Source organism: Littorina saxatilis, linkage group LG8 (genome assembly GCF_037325665.1).
Source record: "Littorina saxatilis isolate snail1 linkage group LG8, US_GU_Lsax_2.0, whole genome shotgun sequence".
Lineage (NCBI taxonomy): Eukaryota > Metazoa > Mollusca > Gastropoda > Littorinimorpha > Littorinidae > Littorina > Littorina saxatilis.
The window spans coordinates 53,004,913-53,029,100 of NC_090252.1; the positions used below are offsets into that span (position 1 = coordinate 53,004,913).

Sequence of the window (24,188 nt, forward strand, 5' to 3'; positions counted from 1 at the left end):
TAAAAACACGCTCGGAAAGTTAAAACGAAAAGAGGTACAGAAAAGCGTGCTATCCTTCTCAGCGCAACTACTACCACGCTCTTCTTGTCAATTTCACTGCCTTTGCCACGAGCGGTGGACTTACGATGCAACGAATATACGGTCTTGCAGAAAAATTGCATTGCGTTCAGTTTCATTCTGTGAGTTCGACAGCTTGACTAAATGTTGTATTTTCGCCTTACGCAACTTGCTTTGGTGTCACCAGAACATTGCATTAACATTGCTTTACCTCCCTGTTACGTTGTTTTATGGTCTGTGTTGGTGATAACTCCGGAAATGCATGAAAACTACATTTTTCGCCATAACTTATCGATTATTGCGATATCGATCCATTAGAGTATCTAGCTTGGTAAGTGCGATGATATCCCAAGCATTTTTAGAACTGAAAAACCAAAAAGTGGCTGCCGATTTCACAACATGGGCAAATTTTAGAAGCCCTGAGGCGTTTTCGGCAAAACGCTGCCGATTTCGCCTAATGGGCAGTGTTTTGCCGATTACAGCAAATGGGCAAAAATGTTGCCGATTCCGCGAATTCGGCAAGTCCGTGAATTCGGCACGGCATATATGTTTAAAACATTTAGTCAAAACTTGACTAAATGTAAAAACATCAGACTTTAAAAGAGATTGAGGTATAACCTGTAACATATTTTCCAGGTCTGATTTAATACTCGCACTCCTTCTGCTGTGCAGCATAAGGCAAAAACATACACATTGACAGCCACTATTTTCTCTTCCAATTTCTAAAGATCCACAGCAATTACAAAGGCAAAACGACAACATCAAATCAGCTCTGCAAATAGAAAATCAAGTGCCAGGAGACCTGCATGAAAAATACAGTACTTTTTCGGTACTAATGCTTGAGACAACTGGGAATCTAAAAAGAGCAGTAATTCAAAGTTTGGACTTTAATGGGAACCAAGTGATCAAGAGCAAATCACATTTATGACTACACAGAATGAACACCGTTTTGCAAAGCACACATTCAGCCAAACATAAAGTAACTACACAGTTTAATCCAGTGCTCCAAAAAAAGTTCAAATGCAATAAGCCATACAGTGAACATGCATAACTATATAGTTCTCATTGTCTGTATAGGCTGGGGTGGATGTGGATAGATCATTATATTTAGTCAAGTTTTGACTAAATATTTTAACATCGAGGGGGAATCGAGACGAGGGTCGTGGTGTATGTGTGTCTGTCTGTCTGTGCGTGTGTGTGTGTGTGTGTGTGTGTGTGTGTGTGTGTGTGTGTGTGTGTGTGTGTAGAGCGATTCAGACTAAACTACTGGACCGATCTTTATGAAATTTGACATGAGAGTTCCTGGGTATGAAATCCCCGAACATTTTTTCATTTTTTCGATAAATGTCTTTGATGACGTCATATCCGGCTTTTCGTGAAAGTTGAGGCGGCACTGTCACGCCCTCATTTTTCAACCAAATTGGTTGAAATTTTGGTCAAGTAATCTTCGACAAAGCCCGGACTTCGGTATTGCATTTCAGCTTGGTGGCTTAAAAATTAATTAATGACTTTGGTCATTAAAAATCTGAAAATTGTAAAAAAAAATAAAAATTTATAAAACGATCCAAATTTACGTTTATCTTATTTTCCATCATTTGCTGATTCCAAAAACATATAAATATGTTATATTCGGATTAAAAACAAGCTCTGAAAATTAAATATATAGAAATTATTATCAAAATTGTTTTTTCGAAATCAATTTAAAAACACTTTCATCTTATTCCTTGTCGGTTCATGATTCCAAAAATATATAGATATGATATGTTTGGATTAAAAACACGCTCAGAAAGTTAAAACGAAGAGAGGTACAGAAAAGCGTGCTATCCTTCTCAGCGCAACGAATACCCCGCTCTTCTTGTCAATTCCACGGGCACTGCCTTTGCCTCGGGCGGTGGAGTGACGATGCAACGAGTATACGGGCTTGCTGCGTTGCGTTGCGTTCAGTTTCATTCTGTGAGTTCGACAGCTACTTGACTAAATATTGTATTTTTGCCTTACGCGACTTGTTTTGTAATGCGATGGAACCCGGTAGGATCGCAGATTACGTTCAATCCCGCATGATTATGTTAGCCCAGTAAAATCTAAAACATGTTATTTGAATTTCTGAAAATACCCCCTTTTAGAATTAAGTGCAACAACCCTCAAATGTGCAAAACATTCTTGCAAGCCGAACTACATCTCAGGATCTGGATGTACCCCTGGCATATTTTCCATTACACCACTTTAGATACAGTGGAAAAATCCTGTTTAGCCCCCCCCCCCCCCCCCCTTTTTTAATACCCTTTTTGTTAAGATTTCCTGGTCATAACCTCTGCCAATTTACACCATTTTCAGACGCTGAATCTAAATTTAGGCCTGATTTCCTCAGATTACATACAATGCATTATTCCCCTCGCCTTTGAGAAACTGCTCTCATCGAACATCATGACCTCAGAAAAAAACGAAAGCACAGTCTTTTAAGGCCAAACCACAGTAGATACTTGCTTTTTTTTTTACACATCGGGCATCAGCGTTTTGTACTGTCTGTTTAAATCTGATTTTACTTCGCTTTGAAAATGTTGGTACCGTTAGCTCATACATGTAGGCTATTAACATTCATTCTGTTACAGCAAAAGTGTACTTTTTGAACTAGTGTTTGTCTGCAGATTCACTTTAGATCTAGCATTAACACTCGGGGCAAAAATGGTTGAAAACAGCTCTGTTTTGTAGCCGTACTTTGTCTTTGCTTTTCGAGTTTGTATTGGGTTAACCTTCCCCTTAAGTAAGACACGCACAAAAACACTCTCCAATGTAAATATAATAATAGGTAAAATATTGTTCAGTTTTAGTCATGAATCGTGTTCATGGAATTATCTTTCTGACACATGGAAATGGAGAATTACAGCCACTGACACTTCTGCGCTATCATTGTTTATATCTTCAGGAAACTGGGCTTGTGTATCGGGCCGGTGGAAATGCGGGGATGAATCTATCTGCATATCTTATTCCAAACGTTGTGATAAACACGACCATTGTGCCGATGGCAGTGACGAGCAACATTGCGGTATGTAACGAACAATATGTCTGCCTGTCGGTCTGTGTGTTATGCCCTGTTACTTGTCTGTCTACCTGTCTGTCTGTTATGCCCTGTTGCATGTATGTCTTTCTGTCTGCGTCCGTGAGTTTGAGAGAGAGAGAGAGAGAGAGAGAGAGAGAGAGAGAGAGAGAGAGAGAGAGAGAGAGAGAGAGAGAGAGAGAGAGAGAGAGAGAGAGAGAGAGAGAATGAGAGAGACAGAGAGAGAAAGAGAACGAACGAACGAGCGAACGAACGAACTTTATTACTCAAGGATGGAGATTTTAGGCTCACGCCTAGTCTTACAATCTGTCCCTGCTAAACTAAGACATACAAATAACGACATTATTAAACAGGACAATTGTCAATCGCAATCATACAGTATTACTAATTACAACGTTACCTATACGAATACATAATGCATAATAGAACATTGAAATGTACATGTATGTCAATATTATACAAAGGAACAGAAAATTCGACTCGCACACACACGCGCGCCGCATACCTGCAATCACGTTCGCACTCAATACACCACACACACTCACACACACACACATACACACACACACACACCCCCCCACACACACACACACACACACACAACAACAACTTCATCATCATTACCATCATCATCATGTTCATCGTCGACATCATTATCATCATCAACAAAATAGAGAGAGAGAGAGAGAGAGAGAGAGAGAGAGAGAGAGAGAGAGAGAGAGAGAGAGAGAGAGAGAGAGAGAGAGAGAGAGAGAGAGAGAGAGAGAGAGAGAAGAGAGGGAGAGGTTGAACTTGCTAATATTTAGCGATAATGTACTTGCTAACATTAGTAATAATAATAGAACAATGAATTTAAAAAAAAGTACGTGGATGATTACACATACGTGCGAAATTGATTAATTAGATTAATTCTTCTTATACTGTTTGCCTGTTTTAGATCTACATGGTGGTAAAAAAAAAGCGCCGTTTTCTTTTTGATCTCATTTTTGACTGCGAAGAGAGATTTTGACAATTTCTTCTCCAAACAATAGCACAATGATGGCAAATTATGTCTTGCAAATTTGGTAGAAATTAGTTTGTTCTTAGTAGTTGTTAATATGCTCTATCCAGTCTCCTCTTCGTAGAAGAACTGCTTCAACATGAACGTTGAAATTGTCCATGACTCGTCCAATCATGTCAACTGAAAGCTGGTATGCGCCTGATTTCCCTTCTGATGTCGTCCCACAGAGCTGCCAGGGTTTGGGGATTGATGGCGTATATTCTGTTCTGGGTAACCCCACATAAAGTAGTCGGGTGGGTTGAGATCAGGGGAGTAGGGTGGCCAAGGGAAGTCAGTGCGTCGTAAAATGAACCTATCGCCACGGAAGAGGAGGCTGCATGATAGAGAATAAGTGGATAATGTGTTGCTGTAAGTTTATTGTTACGTTATTTTGTTTGAATGTATGTGTATTTGATGTTTAGATAGTATGGTTTAATTCATATTTAATATGTAAAGCGCGGAGACCATAGTTCACTGTGGTTTGCGCTACATAAGCTGTCATTATTATTATTATTTTAGTATTACATTATAAACTGCCAAGGACAAACCGATTTCTACCAAATTTGCAATGCATAATTTGCCATCATTTTGCTATTGTTTGGTAAAGCCATTTTCTAAATCTCTCTTTGCAGCAAAAATTAGACCAAAAATGATATAGGGCGCTTTTTTGGACCACCCTGTATAATTATGTTTAATATGTGTTGGTGGTGGTTTTTGTTGTTGGTGTTTTTGTTGTTGTTGTTGCTGTTGTTTTTGACTCACCTGAGTATTCGGTGAATCCTAGTACTGATCAGCATGCAGTGTCCGTCCGTGTGTCCGAGGATCACAGCGGGGTCATGTCCCATTCATAAAAACCTAACGTTGACGTTATCACAGATGTTTTGAAGCTAAACCTTTGAAACTGTGCACACTTCCAGCGTTTAATAATCTCACAGCTTGACCTAAGTTTGATTGAGGCGGTCCTTGATTTAGCCCGAAGTCGACTTCGCAACGACTTCGCGAAGTCTGTTTACCGAAAACTCAGTACTAAAGTTCCGTGTGGCCAGCTTCGCGAAGTCTGTTTACCGGAAACTCAGTACTAAAGTTCCGTGTGGCCAGATTCGCGAAGTATACTTCGCGTAATCGACTTCGTCCAATTAAGGACAGGCTTTAACCCTCGTCACATTTTTGGGTCACAATGGGGTGATGTTTGATGAATACAAAACTTAACGTTCACGTTATTCAATGCGTTTTTGAAGCTATTAACAGCTATTGTGTTTTCAGCGTAGCAATAGGGCCCGATATTTAGACGAGACAAGTATAATGCCGACGAGTCGAAGACGAGTCGCATTATACTTGTTCGAGTCTAAATATCGGACCCTATTGCTACGATGAAAACACAAGTGCGTTTATATAGCTATTCTGACATTAAATTCTGTGTTAAAATCATGTTTTTGTCAGCAACAAGTACCAGAATGGTCCATGTCGTTGATTGCAGACGACGGTTCCCTTTCCGCATGAAGCCACGGAAATAACCGAACATTGAAAAACCCACGGACATGTATTGCGGAGAAAACTCGAGATAACCGGATGTTTAGCATTACGTCATTATGCTAGGAATCATATGACGTCATGACGTATCATGCTTGCCTACGTATACTGTATGTTCGAAAGTCTGACTTCTGTTGGGAATTCGCGTGGTGAAGACTGCGGTTAATCTGTAGATGATAAGAGAACGAAGATTGTCTCAGAAGAAACGACTAAATCTTTCAGACCGGTAACTTCATTTCAACATTGCACTATACGATGGACGTTCTATGTGACAGGAGAGTTTGCTGATTTTGTGTTAAACATTGGAGAGATCGTCTGCTAGAATCAGAGATAGGTCGCTTCAGATTGCAGCTTCTGAAAATTTGCAAGGTGTGTTGCCTGTCAAAGAACTTGATTTTACACGTAATGTATGTCATGTACAGTAAGCAACAACAGAAACACATACAAAGCAAATGGCATCCACTGTCGACTAGTCACAGCAACAAATCTGGCGAGGTATGCGTGTACTTCATTCGTGGAAGAAACCGGAACCATGCGTCTTTGTTATTGCCGATATGCTTTTGGATATTGGCAAACATGGCTGACTTCCGTAGCGTTATGCTTTGATGATCGGAAAAGGGATGTGTGAGACCATCCAATCAGAGCCCCCGAATTCCCCCACGTGTCCATCAGAAAAGCTAGAGCTCAACGCATAATGAAAAAACCTCTCTCTCTTCATTACCATCTTCGCATTTTGAGTAATTAACAAAAATATGTACAACAAAAAGCAAACAATTTATAAGATGTTGAACTTTAAAGCCATATGTACTCGATGATTATACACGCTAATTGCTTTACCAACAGCTGGAGACATGCTAAATTAAGTTCCCTGCAAAATATTGTGGTCTAGGACCCCTTCAATGTTGAGATATGTTAATTTTCATTTTGATCTGGATCGTCCTATTTATAGATTTGCCAACAGAGGTAGCGTTGACGCAAGGGAAATAACTCCGCGTCTTTGTTTACATCCAAAGTTTTTGAGACTCTAAAACAAGCTGCAATGCATGTATATGGTCCGCGCATGGCGACATATCGTCATTACATGGTCTTATGGTGCGTTTGACATCGATTATGGGGAAACTACACTTTGTAAACACGGGAGCGCGTACATATGCCTTTAAGGCATTTACTTTCACTTTCAATTGCAGGTGCACCAGTAGTGGAAAGCCTGACGCTCGACGGACACAACTATACAATCACAGTCGATGGGGATGACCACATAACACTCAATCTGACCTGCAGAATGTTCGGACGAATACAAGGCCATGTTACCATAACAAAAGAGAGTAATACATTTGGGAACGTTACTTTCGGTATTAATAAAATGCATTATCAGAGGCTGGGGACTTGGACCTACGAGGCCGTGTTGACCTTGTCGGACGTCACGTGTGACGACATGGGGAGGTACACCTGTTCAGTCGGTCGGGGGATTGGTGACACCGACTCGAAAAGCATTCAGCTGAATGTGGCATGTAAGGAATTATTTCTACATTTTTTAAATGAGCACCAGACATTGCTTCATACAAGTGTCGCTATCCGTTGAATATTAGAATGTTGTTTGCGGAACCATTTCTTTTCGTAGAAGTTAAAACATAAGGAAAAATTAGGCGTGTAGCCATCTTGTTTTTTTCTTTTTGACGCACTTGAGGCACCTGGTTTTTTTCTTCTTCTTCTGCGTTCGTGGGCTGAAACTCCCACGTACACTCGTGTTTTTTGCACGAGTGAAATTTTACGTGTATGACCGTTTTTACCCCGCCATTTAGGCAGCCATACGCCGATTTCGGGGGAAGCATGCTGGGTATTTTCGTGTTTCTATAACCCACCGAACTCTGACATGGATTACAGGATCTTTTCCGTGCGCACTTGGTCTTGTGCTTGCGTGTACACACGAAGGGGGATAAGCCACTAGCAGGTCTGCACATAAGTTGACCTGGGACATCAGAAAAATCTCCACACTTAACCCACCAGGCGGCCGCGGCCGGGATTCGAACCCTCGACCTTCCGATTAAGAGGCCGACGTCTTACCACCCGCCACGGCGCCCGTCCACTTGAGGGGTTTGATGACCTTCCGAAATAACCCCAGTTTGGTCGGCCCTCGTAAAATGTTAGGGTCGCAGCATGATCTTGTTCGATTCACAAAAACCTTAACGTTGACGATATCTTAGATTGTTTTTTTTTCTGATAGGTGTGACCAGGAGTTTGAAAATGACGTCTTTTCAGTTTTCATCATCCCAGATCTTTTCCTATTCCAATCAGCGCAATTTCCCAGTACTGTGTTCTGCGAGTGTTTTGCCTGACGAGGTGTGTTGAGAAAAGTATTGAAGCATAAAAATACGAACAGAAAAAAAAGCGTACAGGAAATAAGTTTATGAAGAATTCTCCCTTTGAAGAAAAAGATGTACGCTTGTTGGTGGGGAGATGCTACAGCTTACACGTCAAAATGCAAGTCGCATGGGACAAGCGTGTCTTCTTCTTCTTCTTTGTCCATGGGCTAGAGACTCCCATGTTCACTCATGTTTTTAGCACGAGTGGATTTTGACGTGTATGACCGTTTTTACCCCGCCATTCAGGCAGCATACGCCGATTTCGGGGGAGGCATGCTGGGTATGTTCGTGTTTCTGTAACCCATCAAATTCTGACATGGATTACAGGGTCTTTTCCGTGCGCACTTGGTCTTGTGCTTGCGTGTACACACGAAGGGGGTTAAGTCACTAGCAGGTCTGCACATAAGTTGACCAGGGAGATCGGAAAAATCTCCACTCTTAACCCACCAGGCAGCAGCGACCGGGATTCGAACTCACGACCTCCCGATTAGGAGGCCGACGTCTTACCACCACGCCACTGCGCCCGTCAGGGACAAGCTTGTTGTTCTCATGTTCTGTCCTTTGAATTACCGCACATGTGCACGTAGCCACCTTTGAAGCGTTGCTTTGTGAAGTAACTTTAAAAAAAACCGCCTTTGATTACAACATCGCTAAAGAATTGGATCGTTTGGTCTGTAACTGCACCCCCCCCCCCCCTTCCAAATGCTAACACAAATTCCTAAAGCTTGCTGGAAGTGTCATATTTTTGTCATTGGATTAGAGAAACAAATAAAAACTGTCATAGCTCTCCCGTCGCAATACTATGCACACTCAAAACGCTCATCAGTAGTAAACAAACCAAATTTCAGTAGTTTTTGACTCACATGCGAAGCAAAAGTGAGTCTATGTACTCACCCGAGTCGTCCGTCCGTCCGTCCGTCCGTCCGGACGTCCGTCCGTCCGTCCGGAAAACTTTAACGTTGGATATTTCTTGGACACTATTCAGTCTATCAGTACCAAATTTGGCAAGATGGTGTATGATGACAAGGCCCCAAAAAACATACATAGCATCTTGACCTTGCTTCAAGGTCAAGGTCGCAGGGGCCATAAATGTTGCCTAAAAAACAGCTATTTTTCACATTTTTCACATTTTCTCTGAAGTTTTTGAGATTGAATACCTCACCTATATATGATATATAGGGCAAAGTAAGCCCCATCTTTTGATACCAGTTTGGTTTACCTTGCTTCAAGGTCAAGGTCACAGGAGCTCTTCAAAGTTGGATTGTATACATATTTTGAAGTGACCTTGACCCTGAACTATGGAAGATAACTGTTTCAAACTTAAAAATTATGTGGGGCACATGTTATGCTTTCATCATGAGACACATTTGGTCACATATGATCAAGGTCAAGGTCACTTTGACCCTTATGAAATCTTGATCTTGATCTTGATCTTGATCGATTACGCTGCTGGGTACCAGAAGACTGGCGTAAATGCAGCGGGGGAGAGTGCGGCAGCCTAATGGTGGTGTACGGCTGCTAGCTTGGCTTTAAAGATGAAATGTGACCAAAATAAGGTAGTGAACCACTAAAAGTGACCATATCTCATGGTAGAAAGAGCCAATAAGCACCATTGTACTTCCTATGTCTTGAATTAACAGCTTTGTGTTGTATGACCTTGGATGACCTTGACCTTGGGTATTTTGGTAGGAAAAATGTGTAAAGCAGTTCTTAGTGTATGATGTCATTGCTAGGTTTAGGTCATGTAAAGGTCAAGGTCAAGCATGTGAGTCGTATGGGCTTTGCCCTTCTTGTTAAAATGTTTCAGTTGTAAGCTGTAACGACAGTTCAAGACATAATTCTGCTCACAAAGCACACAAACTGAAACACTATGACGCAGTAGAATGGGAATTACTATTTATTAACAAGCACTGCTGCAACATTTGTTCTGAAAATGTCTTTGGTCTCGTCATTCTGACATTCATTCATCACTGGACTGTTTGCCAGCAGGTTGTCTTGAGAATAACTGGACTTCCAGCACTGTTGTGCCGTTTTCTTCTTCTTTGGTGACAGAGCTGGTGTCTCCTCTTCTCTATCTGAATCTCGCACTCTTTTTTTCTTTTCCATGTTTCACTTCAATCACAAGTTGCCACGCAGACGCTGGACGAACTAAGTCTAAGAACAAAGACTCAATGCTGAGAACACGCGCGCTTCCGGTAAATCGGAAAACGTCTTTTCAGCGCAACGGCCAACTAATAGGTCAAAACATCTTAAAACAGAAAAAAAAGTACACCCATTTTTGTGTGTGAGTAAAACATCGGAATTTCGGAATTTTAATTAAAAGTCTGTAGCACCGTATTCTGCATATAAAAATCGGAGAAATTACTGAGAAAACGTAGATGTGCACAGGTCTGCCGTCGGCTTCTTTTTTTCCGCCACACCTAACATTGACCGTTATTTCTTATGACGCAGCAATACTTGTATCTTTTGATTACCTTCAGGAACGACACAGATATGGCTGTTTTTTTTGGTCAAATTCCAAGTTCACAGTATGAACATGTTTGCTGGAGAAGATTTATCACTTACTGCTGTGTCGCAACAACAAAAATAACGGCTTTTTTGTCGGGGGGGGGGGGGGGGGGGCGGTGGTCGGTCGGAGTGCAAGGAAAATTAATTGTTGTTCTTCCAAACTCATGAAAACAATATGACACCTCCAGCCAGATTTCGGGTTCTGTGCAGTTTTTTCTTTTGTGTGCATATTAACTTTGCGGTTCCAGAGCAAACGATCCCAATTTCTGTCCCAGTTTGTATTCAAAGGAATTTTTTTTCGTTTCCTAACAGGTCTAAAAATGCCTACGAATAAATCTACGGTATAATTGCAAAGAAAGAATAACAACAAACAAGCTTATCAACGCGACTTGCGTTTTTACTTGATTGCTTCAAAATAAAATTCCCCTTCCTTCAAAGCAAACGAAACGCAGACATCTTTATTTTCTTTCAAGGGAGGATTCGTTTTTCAGAAAGTCTCGCAAGATTCAAAAATCCTTCTTTACACTTCCTTTTATTTCAGATTCAGCATCTTTGCTGCAATTAATGAAATGACGATGCTTTTCTCAACACATCTGGTCCCTCGAAACGCACACAGAACACAGTGATGGAAAATCAAACTGACAGAAATACAAAACGATCTGGGATGACAAAAGATGAACTGACGTCATATTCAAGCTCGGAGTTAAAGGTTGAAACATTTCACGTACAAATTTAGTATTGCTGTGAAGTGAAAATCTATCTGCAACGAAAGTCTCCGTTGACAAAATAATGTACTGCAAAACATTATACACACACATACTGATTCAAGTTATCTGTTTCATTTATTTTTGTTCAATGCTATTGCGAGTGTGTTCCATAAGGTTGGTTTTGCTGTTTAATTGAAAGATGTCATCGTTCTGTAAACCTCATGTGAGGCGGAGTATAGGGTTTAACGGTATGTTGAAACGTCTTTGATATAAAAGCGTTAGTGTATTTGTTGACGATTGTCAGATGAAGTCACAGTTTGCAGGTTGATCCTATGAATCTATCCGACCTTCGATCAAAGTTGTTGCCTACTAGATTTGCTGACTAAAATTTAACAAGAGACAAAGAAGAGAAATGACGTGTTTGTCAGCCCAGAATATATTGGCGTCAAGTTGGCTGCAAGTGGGTCAAAAGGGGAATTATTATGGGTTTTGTGTTGTTGTTTTCTCACTCTTTTCTTATCTTAAAATGTTGAGAGTGTTGAGAATGAGACTGAGTGGGCGAGGGGTAAGTTTGTTTCAGATCGAGTTTGGATAAAAAAAAAAGGAAATCAACATTCTCTTTAGCATTATTCTATGAAACCAGAACTGCAACAATAATTGTGACTCTCCACCACGCAATGAGTCGGATGTCACCTCACGCGGTTCTGCGCTAGGCCTAATATATACTCATAGGAAAAAGTTAGGGACCACTTACGCAAACAAACACAGCTTCCAAACCACCAAACAAAATTGAATCAAATTTTTAACATGTTTAATTCATTATCTCTGCAATCTTTTTCCAAAATATGGTGACATTTCATTCACGCATTACGTGTCAACAAGCTCTGAAACAACATGGGGGTCGAAAACAAAATGTGCAAGTTCCGAACAGTTCAGTAATGGGTGTACGTGTGTCCGCCGCGTTTTTCGATGCCTTCTGCAGTCCTGTTCCGCATCGATTTTCCCAGCTTCCTGCAGTTCTGAAGGCCTGGGGAATGGCCTGCCATTCGATTTGCAGGAACTGAAGCAGTTGCTGCAGGTTCCTTGGGGGCGTGTGGTTGTTCCTCACTCGCCTGTCCAGCCTATTCCACAGGTGCTCGATGGGGTTGAAATCAGGGCTGCAGGCCGGCCAGTTCATCCTGGTGACACCAGCCTGCCGGATGAAGTTGTTGACCAGCCTCGCTCTGTGGGGTGTCGCGTTATCGTCCTGGAACACAGCCTGCACACCAATCTGGTGCAGAGCGGGTAGAACCAAAGGGGCGACAGTCTCATCTCTGTAGCGCTGGCCCGTCAGGTTGCCAACAATGTGGTAGAGGGGGGTTCTGTGTCGAAAACTGAAGGCCACCCACACCATGATGGAGACCCCGCCGAATGCCACCCTCTCCTGCACCAGACCGTTGTTGTACTGCTCACCCTGACGCCTCCACACACGAGCCCGACCGTCATGATGGTGCAGATTAAAGCGGGACTCATCGCTGAACAGCACATCGGCCCATTGCTGGCGTGTCCACCTGGCATGGTTGTGACAGAAGGCCAAACGAGCCTGTCGATGAGCTGCTGTCAGTCGTGGGTGTACAGCTGGACGACGTGATAGCAGGCCAACTTCGTGCAGGCGTTTGCGGATGGTTTTCGTGCTGACGTTGGTGTTTGTTGCCACCCTCAGCTGGCCCCTGATGATGTTTGCAGTGGTGCCTCGCTGCTGCAGAGCTTGTCTTCTGATGAAGCGATCTTCACGCTGTGTTGTCTTCTTATGCCGTCCTGACCTGGGACTCTCCAGAACGCTGTTGGTGGCCTGAAACTTCTGATGCAACCTGACCACGACAGAATGGGACACTCCAAGTCGTCTGCCCACTTCTCGCTTGCTTACGCCGTCTTGAAGCCATGCGATGGCCCGGGCTTTGTTGAAGGTGGTCACCTTTCGTCTGGGAGGCATATTGAGAAGATGGTGGCTGGCGGAAAATCGCGGGGCTATAAAGCCTAACTGGTGACAACAGTTAACTCTCAACACATCCCCCCTGCACGTGCATAACGAATTTTTCATCTTTCCCGCCCAGGGTTGCCCACGCACCAGCGTAAAAATGGTCCACTTTTTGCAGTTTGGCAGTTTCTGTCTCGTGCCCTAGCCAGGCCTCCGTGGATCCCGAGCAAGTTTCCTGCTAACACAGCATTGCTCACCCACTGGTGTGTACGGCCTGACAGCCATTTGGTTTTATAAACTTAGGAACAAGGAGTTTGGCACAGATGAAGTCAGCTGGTTTTTTCAAGGGCGGTCCCTAACCTTTTCCTTTGAGTGTACATCCCGGGGGTGTCAGGTATCAATGTGAGGGTCACCTTGGTCACAAGCTTATAACTCAAAAAGTGTTCGCTCTTTTCTAACACGGTTTTCACCATTGGACAGAGCATAAAACACTCTTGAAGAAAATGTAAAAATATAAAAATCATGCCAAGGTGACATGCGACTCATTCCGTGGTGGAGGGTCACAAATGTGTTTGCTCACTGGAAGGACAGACAGTAAGTAATGTCCCAGACTCAAATCTTCATACCTAGCTAGATAAAGTTCTCTTTTTGTCTCTCAGGTACAACGATGAAATACGGAGGAAATCTAACGTGTCCGAGTGAGTGGAAGGTAGGCCAGGATACCAAGCTAATGATGACCCTTGATCGCTCAACATGGCCGTCCGTTTGTAGAACTGATCCTGACAGACGGGAGGCGTGGTTTGAGGTGATCAGGTGGAACGATACGGGGAGGCAATCGGTCATGTGCACCGTCGTCAACATCACGTCACCAGGAGCCTGCCAAGGAAACTTCACTCCAGGGACCATTGGATGCGGCTGTGTCAGCAAGACAGACGAGCATTTCACACTCGAGTTCAATTTCGTCATGGATTTTTCCTCATTCGGCAACTGGAGCGTCGACACCTACTGCCTAAGGACTGATTTCAGCAAACCGTTACAATTGGAAGTAGCCCCGGAGTGCCACGTGAGATTAGGTAAGGCGTATTTTGTACGGGTGTTCTTAGATTGGGCAGAATTGAGCGAGGGTGGATGAGGAGGATGGAGGCTTGTTTAGTTAAAAATAAGTACACAAATTAAAAAATAACAAGATACGGAGTCACGACATTTGCTGCCTGTTGTGAGCTTGGGAGAACGACGGGATTGTGGGAGTTATGGGGCGGGGGATTTTTTACAGAATATGTGTTGGTCAGAGAAAACTTAACGAAGTTATTGGGTCACGGCTCTTTTTGCATACTGGGAGCAGGAGGAATCAAGAATGGCGGGGAGAGAGGAGGCAGTGGAGAAGAATTAGGTTGATTACCTCTACCACAATCACCAGTACCAAGCTGATTTATTGTACAACTACCACCATAGAATCAAAAACAAGGACCCCTTAGCCACTTCTTGGATAACTATAGTTTTACGCTGGTGACTACCAGAACAAATTAATCTCATTTGTTCATTTTAAATAATGTAGCTCGATACTGCAGCTAGATGACTTGGCCTTGTAACTTTTTTTATGGAGAGATTGTACATTGTGTTAGTATTGCGCTTTAGATGTAAAGAGTGTGTTTGCATTAGAAAACATAGCACACATGGTGAACACCATAGTGTTCAACTGGACGCTAGTGTTTACCATGTGTGCTGCTTTTGCAAGCAGAAATATATGCAATGTCACACTGTGTTCAACTCATTGAAGGCGCATCTAAATTGTCCCCCGTTTTTTCGCCCGGCGCATGATTTTGAGCCATTTAAACAAAAAATGAAATCAACAACACAAGATAACCTTACATACCTTACACTTTTGCAAATTTTGAAAGTTGCTCTTTAAGAAAACATATGAAACATTTGAAAGTACATAACTGTTGTTACCGCAACACGGTGGCCTAGTGGTAAGGCGTCCGCCCAGTGAGCGGGAGGTCGTGGGTTCGAACCCCGGCCGGGTCATACCTAAGACTTTAAAATTGGCAATCTAGTGGCTGCTCCGCCTGGCGTCTGGCATTATGGGGCTAGTGCTAGGACTGGTTGGTCCGGTGTCAGAATAATGTGACCGGGTGAGACATGAAGCCTGTGCTGCGACTTCTGTCTTGTGTGTGGCGCACGTTAAATGTCAAAGCAGCACCGCCCTGATATGGCCCTTCGTGGTCGGCTGGGCGTTAAGCAAACAAACAAACAAACAAAATAACTTTTGTTGTCTTCACATCCAGTAAAAATACCCACTTTGAAGCAAAAAAAACAACAAAAACAATGTCTATGTCAGTGGGTTCAATATACACAATGTCATGATCGACACTGTCATTGTCCAAACAACCACCCAAATCATTGTCCATTGGCACAAACTCGTCACCAGAATTTAGAATACTGTCTCCACTATCATCATCATTAAGGTCAAAATCAAACATTATTCACAATAATTGAAGGGAATGAACTGTGAACAGAAATGAAACCACAGTAGAAAGACTTAAGTTTACTGCGAAGGTTGTTTCCCTTGGTCAGCGGGGCAGGTTACATTGTTAAAAATGTGTTACATCCGTCGGATTGAAGCATCCGACGTGTCGGCAACGCAAAGCACGGTTGTCGGATCCGACACAACGCGAATAAGTTTATTTTAAGTTTGAATTAATCCGAGTGCTGTGGACGAGACATAGTCTTTTTAAAACTAGTACTAGTAGCAAAAGGGAGGTTGTAAGTGATAAATTCTTGGGGGGCTTTGACTTACGATTGGAAGACACTCTTGGAACGTCTTTTAGCGTCTTTATCTTCGTACACATCTTCGTCTTGACAGATCGGTGTCAACTGGTCATCAAAACATGATGCAAGCTTTATTGCTGAGTTAGCGGTTTCCACAGAGTCCGCATACACCTGCAACTCTAGTGGCAAGGCTGATGACAGACTTAAAGCTCTGAGCCTATATAAAAACACGTCCAACACCACGAATAATAAACTGAGCATGTTATTTACTAAAAGTCTTTACTTAGACGTACTTTACAAAAAAAACCAAAGTGGAAAAGTTTACCAAGAACCTAGCCGAACAAAAGCATGGAAAAGGTGAACAAATTGTGCACCAAAAACTGTGAAGTTATGACCATTTGAGCCAACACATACATGATGGCAGAAGAAGAACGCATTTGTTGTTATTTTGACGAAGTGTGGTCAACTTCACTTCAGTTTCTGCCACGATATAGAGTTGCTGGTGTATGCGAAGTCAGTGGAAACCGCTAATTCAGCAATAAAGCTTGCATCATGTTTTGATGACCAGTTGACACCGATGTATATGAATGAATGATATATGATTAAACTGCTGTTCACGAAAGTACTTTTTGTTGTTGATGTTTTAATTAAATACGTCTCAAACTGATCAGTTGCACTTATTGCGCAACACATTTTGAAGGAACCCGACCCAGAACGCGTGAAGGACCCCCCCCCCCCCCCCCCCCCTAAAAGGTAGAGGTAAGTTAAAATGAATACTTACGCTTTCCCTTAAACATTTATTTTGGGAAAATAAGCACTGTGAGATACACTAGTTCTGATTTGGGGGGAAACAGTGGGTCGCAGTGGCACACAGCCGGGGACCTGGCGTTTGCCTAGTGCAGCCGTTCCTACACGTGTAAAGCCTGCACAGAATCTGGTGATTCTTGATGACGCACATGTCTTTAAATGTCTGTCAGCCTGTGAGAACAACACGTACGGTGCACGCTGCCAGGAATCATGCGGGCATTGTGCCGATGACCAGACCTGCAACGCCAGCACTGGACATTGTCTGGCCTGTACGGACGGATGGCTGCCTCCATTGTGCAAACAAGGTACACAGCTATATACCCTTGAAAACAAGTTAAGGACCACTTTTTCAAACGCATACCATACAGAAATGACAAGATTAAATTATTTAATTTGTTCTGTATTGTTTTATTGAAGAACTGAGGACTGTCTCGAGAAAATGTCACGTCAAACATGCCAGCGAAAACAACACCAGAGCTTGTTACTCTAGACAACCCTCTGATTTCCCGGCAGCGATCACTAGTTAATCTCCCACTAATCGGTAGTAAGATGTCCTACGACGTAAGGCGATCTCGCCCCGGACCATCACAGAGCCCCTATCAAACGATTTCGTTCTAGAACAGCGCCATCTGCAAAGCACTCTCTACGATGCCTCCAGACTCGGATGCGTCCATCAGCAGGATCCAAGAACAGGCGGGACCCATTTGTAAACAAGAGCTGAGCGCTACGATGACGTAACCACCTCACATGTTGAGTGCACCAGGCTCGGTGGGCAGCTGTATGGTTGGCAGTCAATGTTGTTTTGTGGACTGGGTGTCTTTCACTTTTAAAAGTTGAAACTGTGTATAAGCAGTTTGTAACACTTTGATTACAATTTACTGACAACAGTGTGTGGTGGCAGCTCATGGTCGATGCCTACTGCCTTTTCAGTAACCTTTGTGTTGCTGCATGACCTTAATTTGGATGAGGCGATCCTACATTGCTGTGGTGACTGTAGGCCGACCATAACATTGTCGTAATTGTACTCTGCCAATTGCTTGAAGCCATTCCTTCAGTCCGATGATATTGAAGTGAGACACTGCAACACTCTTAACCACTTGCCTGGCAGAAACAACATCTTGTAGCCATCAAACTGCCCTTGCCTTATCTAAGTCGCTCCAGTTTAACAGCGACATCATACATCAGAAATTCCTAATATTTGGCACAAAGATACACATGTATCAATCTACAATCATATAGAACGATTTTTGACAACAGACTACAGTTGAATTTTGATATCTTTTGTCATGAGGATGAACGAATTTCTTACTGCATAGTCATTACAATAATTAATTTAAATTCAACTGTAGTTTTTAACAAAAAACCACGTTCTTTATGATTGTAGATATAATACATGTGTATCCTTAAATATTATGAATTTCTGATGTATGATGTTGCTGTAAAACTGTTTTCTAGAAATCCCATATGGCGTTGTTAATGCTAGATTCCATAGCAACAGCAGTCTATATCCATCCACAGTGTTTTCATTCATTTTAATAAGTCACTTCAAGAATTAACCAGAAAACCAAGTTATTCCTTGACTATTCTTCAAGTTTAAAGGCACAATGCAGCTCACAGACTTAGTTTTGCGTTTTTGTTGCAGCTGAGTGCATTTACAGTTCAAAAATCCTCCTATGGTAGTAAAACAAACCCAAAACTACCCAACGACGACATCTGTGAAGCTTGACAGTTTCTTGTTCACGCGAGTGCATAAATTAACCTAGTTATTACGTGGTGTTTGGTCTGAGTTCGATTCAAATGAGCGATTCCGGCATCCATTTTGTTTTACACAAACTCATGATGATGTCTGACATAGTTTGCAGTGACGTGTCTTTTTGTGCATGATGTGGTGATCTACCTGATCTAAATTTAGATCCAAAAATAGGTCAAGACCAGCCAGGACAGAGTCCAAAATTAATTCGTAAAAAAATCGCAGTTCTTGACTCTTTGGGTGCAATTCAATGAAACTTGGTAGTTCTTCTAACGGATAGCTGCCTGAGGTATGACTAAAAGCCCCAGGGGATCCATGCACCTGGATTTGACAAGTTCAGTACCTTTAAGTTTGGTAATTTTACTGCCGCACATTGCCTTAAGTCATAAACAAAGGGTTCCAGTAACATACCATTCTTCTTTATTGATTATGAACTTTGGAAGGTTAGATTTTGGAATCAGTTTATTTTAAACATTTCCTTGATGAGTTGTAATAAGATCAACCGTCTGCTTGGACATATACTAAAGATCCACTACCTGGCTGCTGTCTGCGGAAAATCGATTAATTCATAGACAAATATGCCTTACAGGGAAGCAGCTAGCCAGTTGACTGTAGTGTACGTGTGTTTGTGTAGAGGTGTTCTTATTGCATGTTCAAGCCAGGACAGATGGTGACCTGAAACATTTACACATTATGTATGCAGGACTGCTACTTTAAGCTTAGGTGCAAGTGTGATGATATAATTATTTGTTTGACTGATTATGGGCATTAAAATAAAACTGCAAAAAGAATACTTACACTTGAGATCTGATTTTGTGCGTGTCTGTATGTGTGTGCGCATGAGGGTGTGTGTGGGCCATTTGACATACTTGCAGAAGAAACCAACAGAGGTAACTGATAAACTGCATTTATTAACACAAAGAGGTAAACAAAGTGAGTTCACAAAAGTAAGAAAAGGCAGTCTCACATGTGTGATAGTCTAGGAATACCAATGCATTCACAATATTTAGTACTCGCATGAATGGCCCAAGAAAACTATAGGCTGAGAATGCAAGTTCTAATTTGGCACATTTGTACATGTAGCTGCATCCACTAGACATATATCCATCTTACAATAAAAAAAACTAGTGATTAGGACATGGGCCTGAAAATCTCAAGGTCCTAGGTTCGAATCTCTGCAGAGGCATTTACTTTTCCCCCTTAGTTAAAATAAAAATGCTCAATCGAGAGAGAGCAACCGTAAAGTTACCAGCGTAAAAGTAAAGTGTTGAATGCAGCTGTAAAGGTCATGCCAGCAGTGTGGGTCAGTTCTGGTAGCTCTGTCAGCACAGAATGGACTGAATCTGATCATCATCCTCAGCAAAGCCAGGCACCACTCTGCAAGCTGCCTGCACATCATATCTCGGCACCTCACTTCCTGGAAAATAAAGAAAATGTATTACTGAGCACATTCAGACTTTGCTGTGCGCTGATGGGGATATGTTTTTGGTATTGAGAAGAGGGTGTGTGGTGGGGGTGCCGGAAGGTAGGTAGGTAGGAAGAAATACATGTACTTGTTCTTCACACAATCAGTGGGATGGAGAATGGTGTGGGTGATACTGACAGTGAGTGAGTGACAACTATTAACTAAACTGTAAACATCGTTCTGTAATATTACAGGTGCCATCATTCCTTCCTGTGAAAACCATTTATTTATATACTTTCATCATTAAAATTAAAAAGAATCTGTCATCATTAAAATTAAAAAGACTTCCCCACAAGAACCTTTCTAACGACATGATATCTTGTTATGCTGCTGATGTGAGCGGTTTTTCTGGAATGTGATGGAAATTTACTATTTTTTTAATTGACAGCATGAGCCCTCATCCCACACACATTCCCTATTTAGCGTTAACACCTTACAGTTTTGTTGAGAAATGTGATGTGAAGTCATTCAGAAAATTCTAACACTGCGCAGGGGCAGTCAGGGTGTTGATACGTTTTACTATATTATATAACTCTTATTCCATGTAAAAAATAAAAAAAAACTGGCCAGATCTGTGATTGTGAGCCAAGGAAAGGACTGACTGTATTTAAAATAATTCCAGTAATGAGTAAATCTTTCATTCTAGCTATTTCATGTTTTACTTTCTTGCATCACAATAGTTCAAATCAATGTTCATACAAACAGCATAATGCACTTTATGAGTATAGGGTTGCAACAAACTTTAAGATGGGAAGGAGAGAGAAAATAAAGATATTTGTACCATTATGTATACAAAGTACATCATACCAATTAGTGAATTACCATGCACAGTATTACTATGCATCTTCAAATGTATGAATAATTTCATCTACAAAGTACTTGTAATAATGTAAATGTAATACAATTTACAAAGAACAAAAGACTGCTGAATGATCTACATCAGTACATGCATGTTTATAGCTTCAGACTACCATCACAAATACCTTATAAATGTGTAATTTACTCTTCAGGGGTAGTCTGTAATGTAAAGCACCATGCCAAGTCATCCTGATACCTCTCCAGTACATGTATCCATGTTTAAAGGTAAACTGTTGGAACTGAAAGACAGGAGCTGTATGAATGATGAACATCACCTCTGGTTTCTCGGGAGACCTGAAAAAAACCATAACAATATTAACATAACTATTAACATGTCTTGAAAATGAAATGGCACTATCAGAGCCAAATCACTCACTAATTCAGTAATTGTTTTGTTTATTTTTTTACAACCATAGTTCATACACTGATACAGCAACATTTGATTCTGTGCATATAGATTAAAGATCAAGCATTTTGTAAACTTGAGTAAAAAAAAATAAGAACACAACAAGCACACACTCTGCCACGGTGACTCACAGTCACACCCAGTTACTCAGTAACACACATGACATACACAACAGATGAATCTTGCTCAGTTCTACAAAGGCCACGTTTGCAATGGTCATGTCTTGGATTTTAAAAACAATTATAACTTACCTGCTGGTTGATCCAAACCGATGATTGACAATCAGTGAGAGGAAAATGTCCGAGGCTGAGGATACTGCCTGTGGTGGGAGGGCGTTCCATTCGCCAATGGTGCGAGGAAAGAAAGACTGCTGTCTGTATGATGTTCTGCAGGCTGGGAGTTTATGAGCCTCAGCATGGATTGAGCGAGTGCTGAGTGCATTCTTTTCGCTCTATCCTTTTAATTCACACATTGACCCTGCAGCAGTGACGATCATTTCTAGATTGCAATCGGCAAAGTTCGTAGCTCGGATTGCACTCATTCCAGCGCTACCGTGTACTGGGTCAGCGAGACACGAACGACAACTCAAATCGATAAGCATCCGAACACATCGGAACTTCCGTTTACGTTCGTAGCTACTCGGAAATAGCTTTCGGGATTGAAAGCCCGCAACTGACGTGTGAAAAAAAATTTCGCGGCCGGGTCATACCAAAGACTTTAAAATTGGCAATCTAGTGGCTGCTCCGCCTGGCGTCTGGCATTATGGGGTTAGTGCTAGGACTGGTTGGTCCGGTGTCAGAATAATGTGACTGGGTGAGACATGAAGCCTGTGCTGCGACTTCTGTCTTGTGTGTGGCGCACGTTATATGTCAAAGCAGCACCGCCCTGATATGGCCCTTCGTGGTCGGCTGGGCGTTAAGCAAACAAACAAACAAACAAAGTAAAAGGTAGACAGTTCCTCAAAACTATAGATCCTTTTAAGTGGTACTTCACATCTTGGTTACAATGAACATCTTTCAAAAGGTGACAATCTTGTCCATTGGAACGTCCTTGACTTACCCCACGTGAAAAGCCTGAACAGAATCTGGTGATTCTTTAGGATGTACATGTCTTTCAATGTCTGTCAGGCTGTGAGAACAAGACGTACGGTGCACGCTGCCAGGAATCATGCGGGCATTGTGCCGATGACCAGACCTGCAACACTAGCACTGGACATTGTCCGGCCTGCCTGGACGACTGGCTGCCTCCATTGTGCCAGGAAGGTACACAGATATAGGATATACATGCACAACATAATTATGTTTCTTTGTGGAGCTACTCCAATTTATGGTTTCTTTTTACCACTTAAACACAAAACTATAATGTACACGTAAGCTTTTAATGTGAAGAAAACTGTAGGTTGCTGTGATTGATGTTCGACAAAAGAATTTAAAATGTTTTTAATTTTAAATTTCATTTTTTACATCAAATATGATTGTCAAGTCAAACAGTTAATTGTGCACGAAAAACTGGCATATAATGGCATGCGTGGTTTAGATCAGCAGACTAAACGCTTACCTATGATCGTATAATTATCCTACAATGTTCGATTTGAAAATGGCAAAATGCTGTCAACAATCTGACACGGTTTCAAAGACAGAGCTGCAATCAGGCCTAGCTGGTTCTATCATTTCACGTTTATACACGAGCATTGTACTTAATGTTCTAGTCTTGTCACGGCCTATTTATCATGTGCATGCCTTCATGATTGTTCCTTTCAGAGGCCCCAGCAGAGGAACCCCTCTCCCCTGCAGTGAAGATCGCTATTGGTGTGGGTGTTGGTGCTCCCGCTTCCGCCGTGTTCTTCGCCTCGCTATTCCAGGTGTGCCAGTTTCTTAGCAACATGGGATATATGCCTTGCATTTCTTTCGGCAACAAGAAAGAGGATACGAAAACGGAGGAGGGAGGCACGGATGAGGGGGAAAAGACGGAGGAAGAAGACGAGACGTCAGACGATGCTGAGCTTTCCATATGTTCTCGCTGTCTCACGTGTATGTTCTGCGGAGGCTGCGTGGGTAGCTGTCTGTGCTGTGTTACACGCGGTAAGATGAAAAGTCAAGGCGATGTGAAATTAAGCGAATTTCCGAGTGACCTGGGACCGGTGAACAATGACACGAAGGAACCAATTACCTTTGAGCGCCAGGAACGTGTGGCATCCATTTCAGAACAGGCTGACACATATGGCTATGCAGATTCAAATCTGGAAAAGAATCACGAAGCACACAATAAAACCCGCAGAAAAAGTATCTTGGAAAGGTTCTTTTTAATCCCAAAACAGGCTGAGAACAAAAAGAAGTTCATAGATAACTATTTCACCACAGCAGAATGGCTAGCGGACCCATACAAAGATCCAAAGCGACACAATCCGACAAGCTGGCACAGATTCTACACCAGTAGTGTTGAAATGGAGAAGGAACCGCCCAGAAGCAGCGCATTCACATTCAATTCGGACGAGTTGGTGGGAAGTGAAACTGAAGGAAACGCGCAGAAGCGAAGAAGCAGCGCGTTCACATCCAATTCGGACGAGTTGGTGGGAAGTAAAACTGAAGATATTTCTCAAGCAGGTCAGACGATAGGTAAAACCCAACAGGGCGCCAACACGTCGCTTCGGCGAGGCAGTGCACAGAACGAAGAGCAGGTCAATGTCATTGAGCTGATGACTGTTTCTGAAGCAGAGCAGGGAATGTCCAGTGTAGGGCAAGATGGTCATTTCCATGACAGATCTAGTGAGAGTTTAGAGCAGCCAGAACAACAGGAGCAGACCACTGGACACACACAAAGTGCTGGCAACTCTGACAAGACTGTTCTGGAAGGCGAAGGTAGCCATCGCAGAACTAGTCAGATCTCAGGGCACTCAGTGGACTCAGGACTATCATAA

At 42.3% G+C, this 24,188-nt stretch overlaps 1 protein-coding gene and 1 long non-coding RNA gene across 2 annotated transcripts; one reads left to right on the forward strand and one right to left on the reverse strand.

The window, feature by feature from the left end:
- The first annotated feature begins 2,987 nt into the window (after positions 1–2,987).
- LOC138974731 (uncharacterized) lies at positions 2,988–24,188 on the forward strand. Its single transcript, XM_070347456.1, has 7 exons — positions 2,988–3,100; positions 6,869–7,192; positions 13,876–14,289; positions 16,963–17,097; positions 22,399–22,533; positions 23,032–23,321; positions 23,589–24,188. The coding sequence occupies exons 2-7, from the start codon at positions 6,964–6,966 to the stop codon at positions 24,186–24,188; spliced, it is 1,803 nt and encodes a 600-aa protein (XP_070203557.1). The 5' UTR covers positions 2,988–3,100; positions 6,869–6,963.
- On the reverse strand, positions 19,771–21,941 carry LOC138973825 (uncharacterized). Its single transcript, XR_011458174.1, has 3 exons — positions 21,523–21,941; positions 21,011–21,159; positions 19,771–19,959 (listed from the first exon to the last, which is right to left on the reverse strand). It is a non-coding gene; the product is annotated as an uncharacterized lncRNA (long non-coding RNA).

What these genes read in the sequence shown, in the direction of transcription:
- LOC138974731 (XM_070347456.1), top strand. Translation starts at nt 6,964, where the DNA reads ATGTTCGGACGAATACAAGGCCATGTTACCATAACAAAAGAGAGTAAT. An exon ending in GGAGTGCCACGTGAGATTAG is followed by an intron (nt 14,290 to 16,962) that starts GTAAGGCGTATT and finishes AATGTCTGTCAG; the next exon opens with CCTGTGAGAACAACACGTAC. An exon ending in GTATGTTCTGCGGAGGCTGC is followed by an intron (nt 23,322 to 23,588) that starts GTGGGTAGCTGT and finishes ATCCCAAAACAG; the next exon opens with GCTGAGAACAAAAAGAAGTT.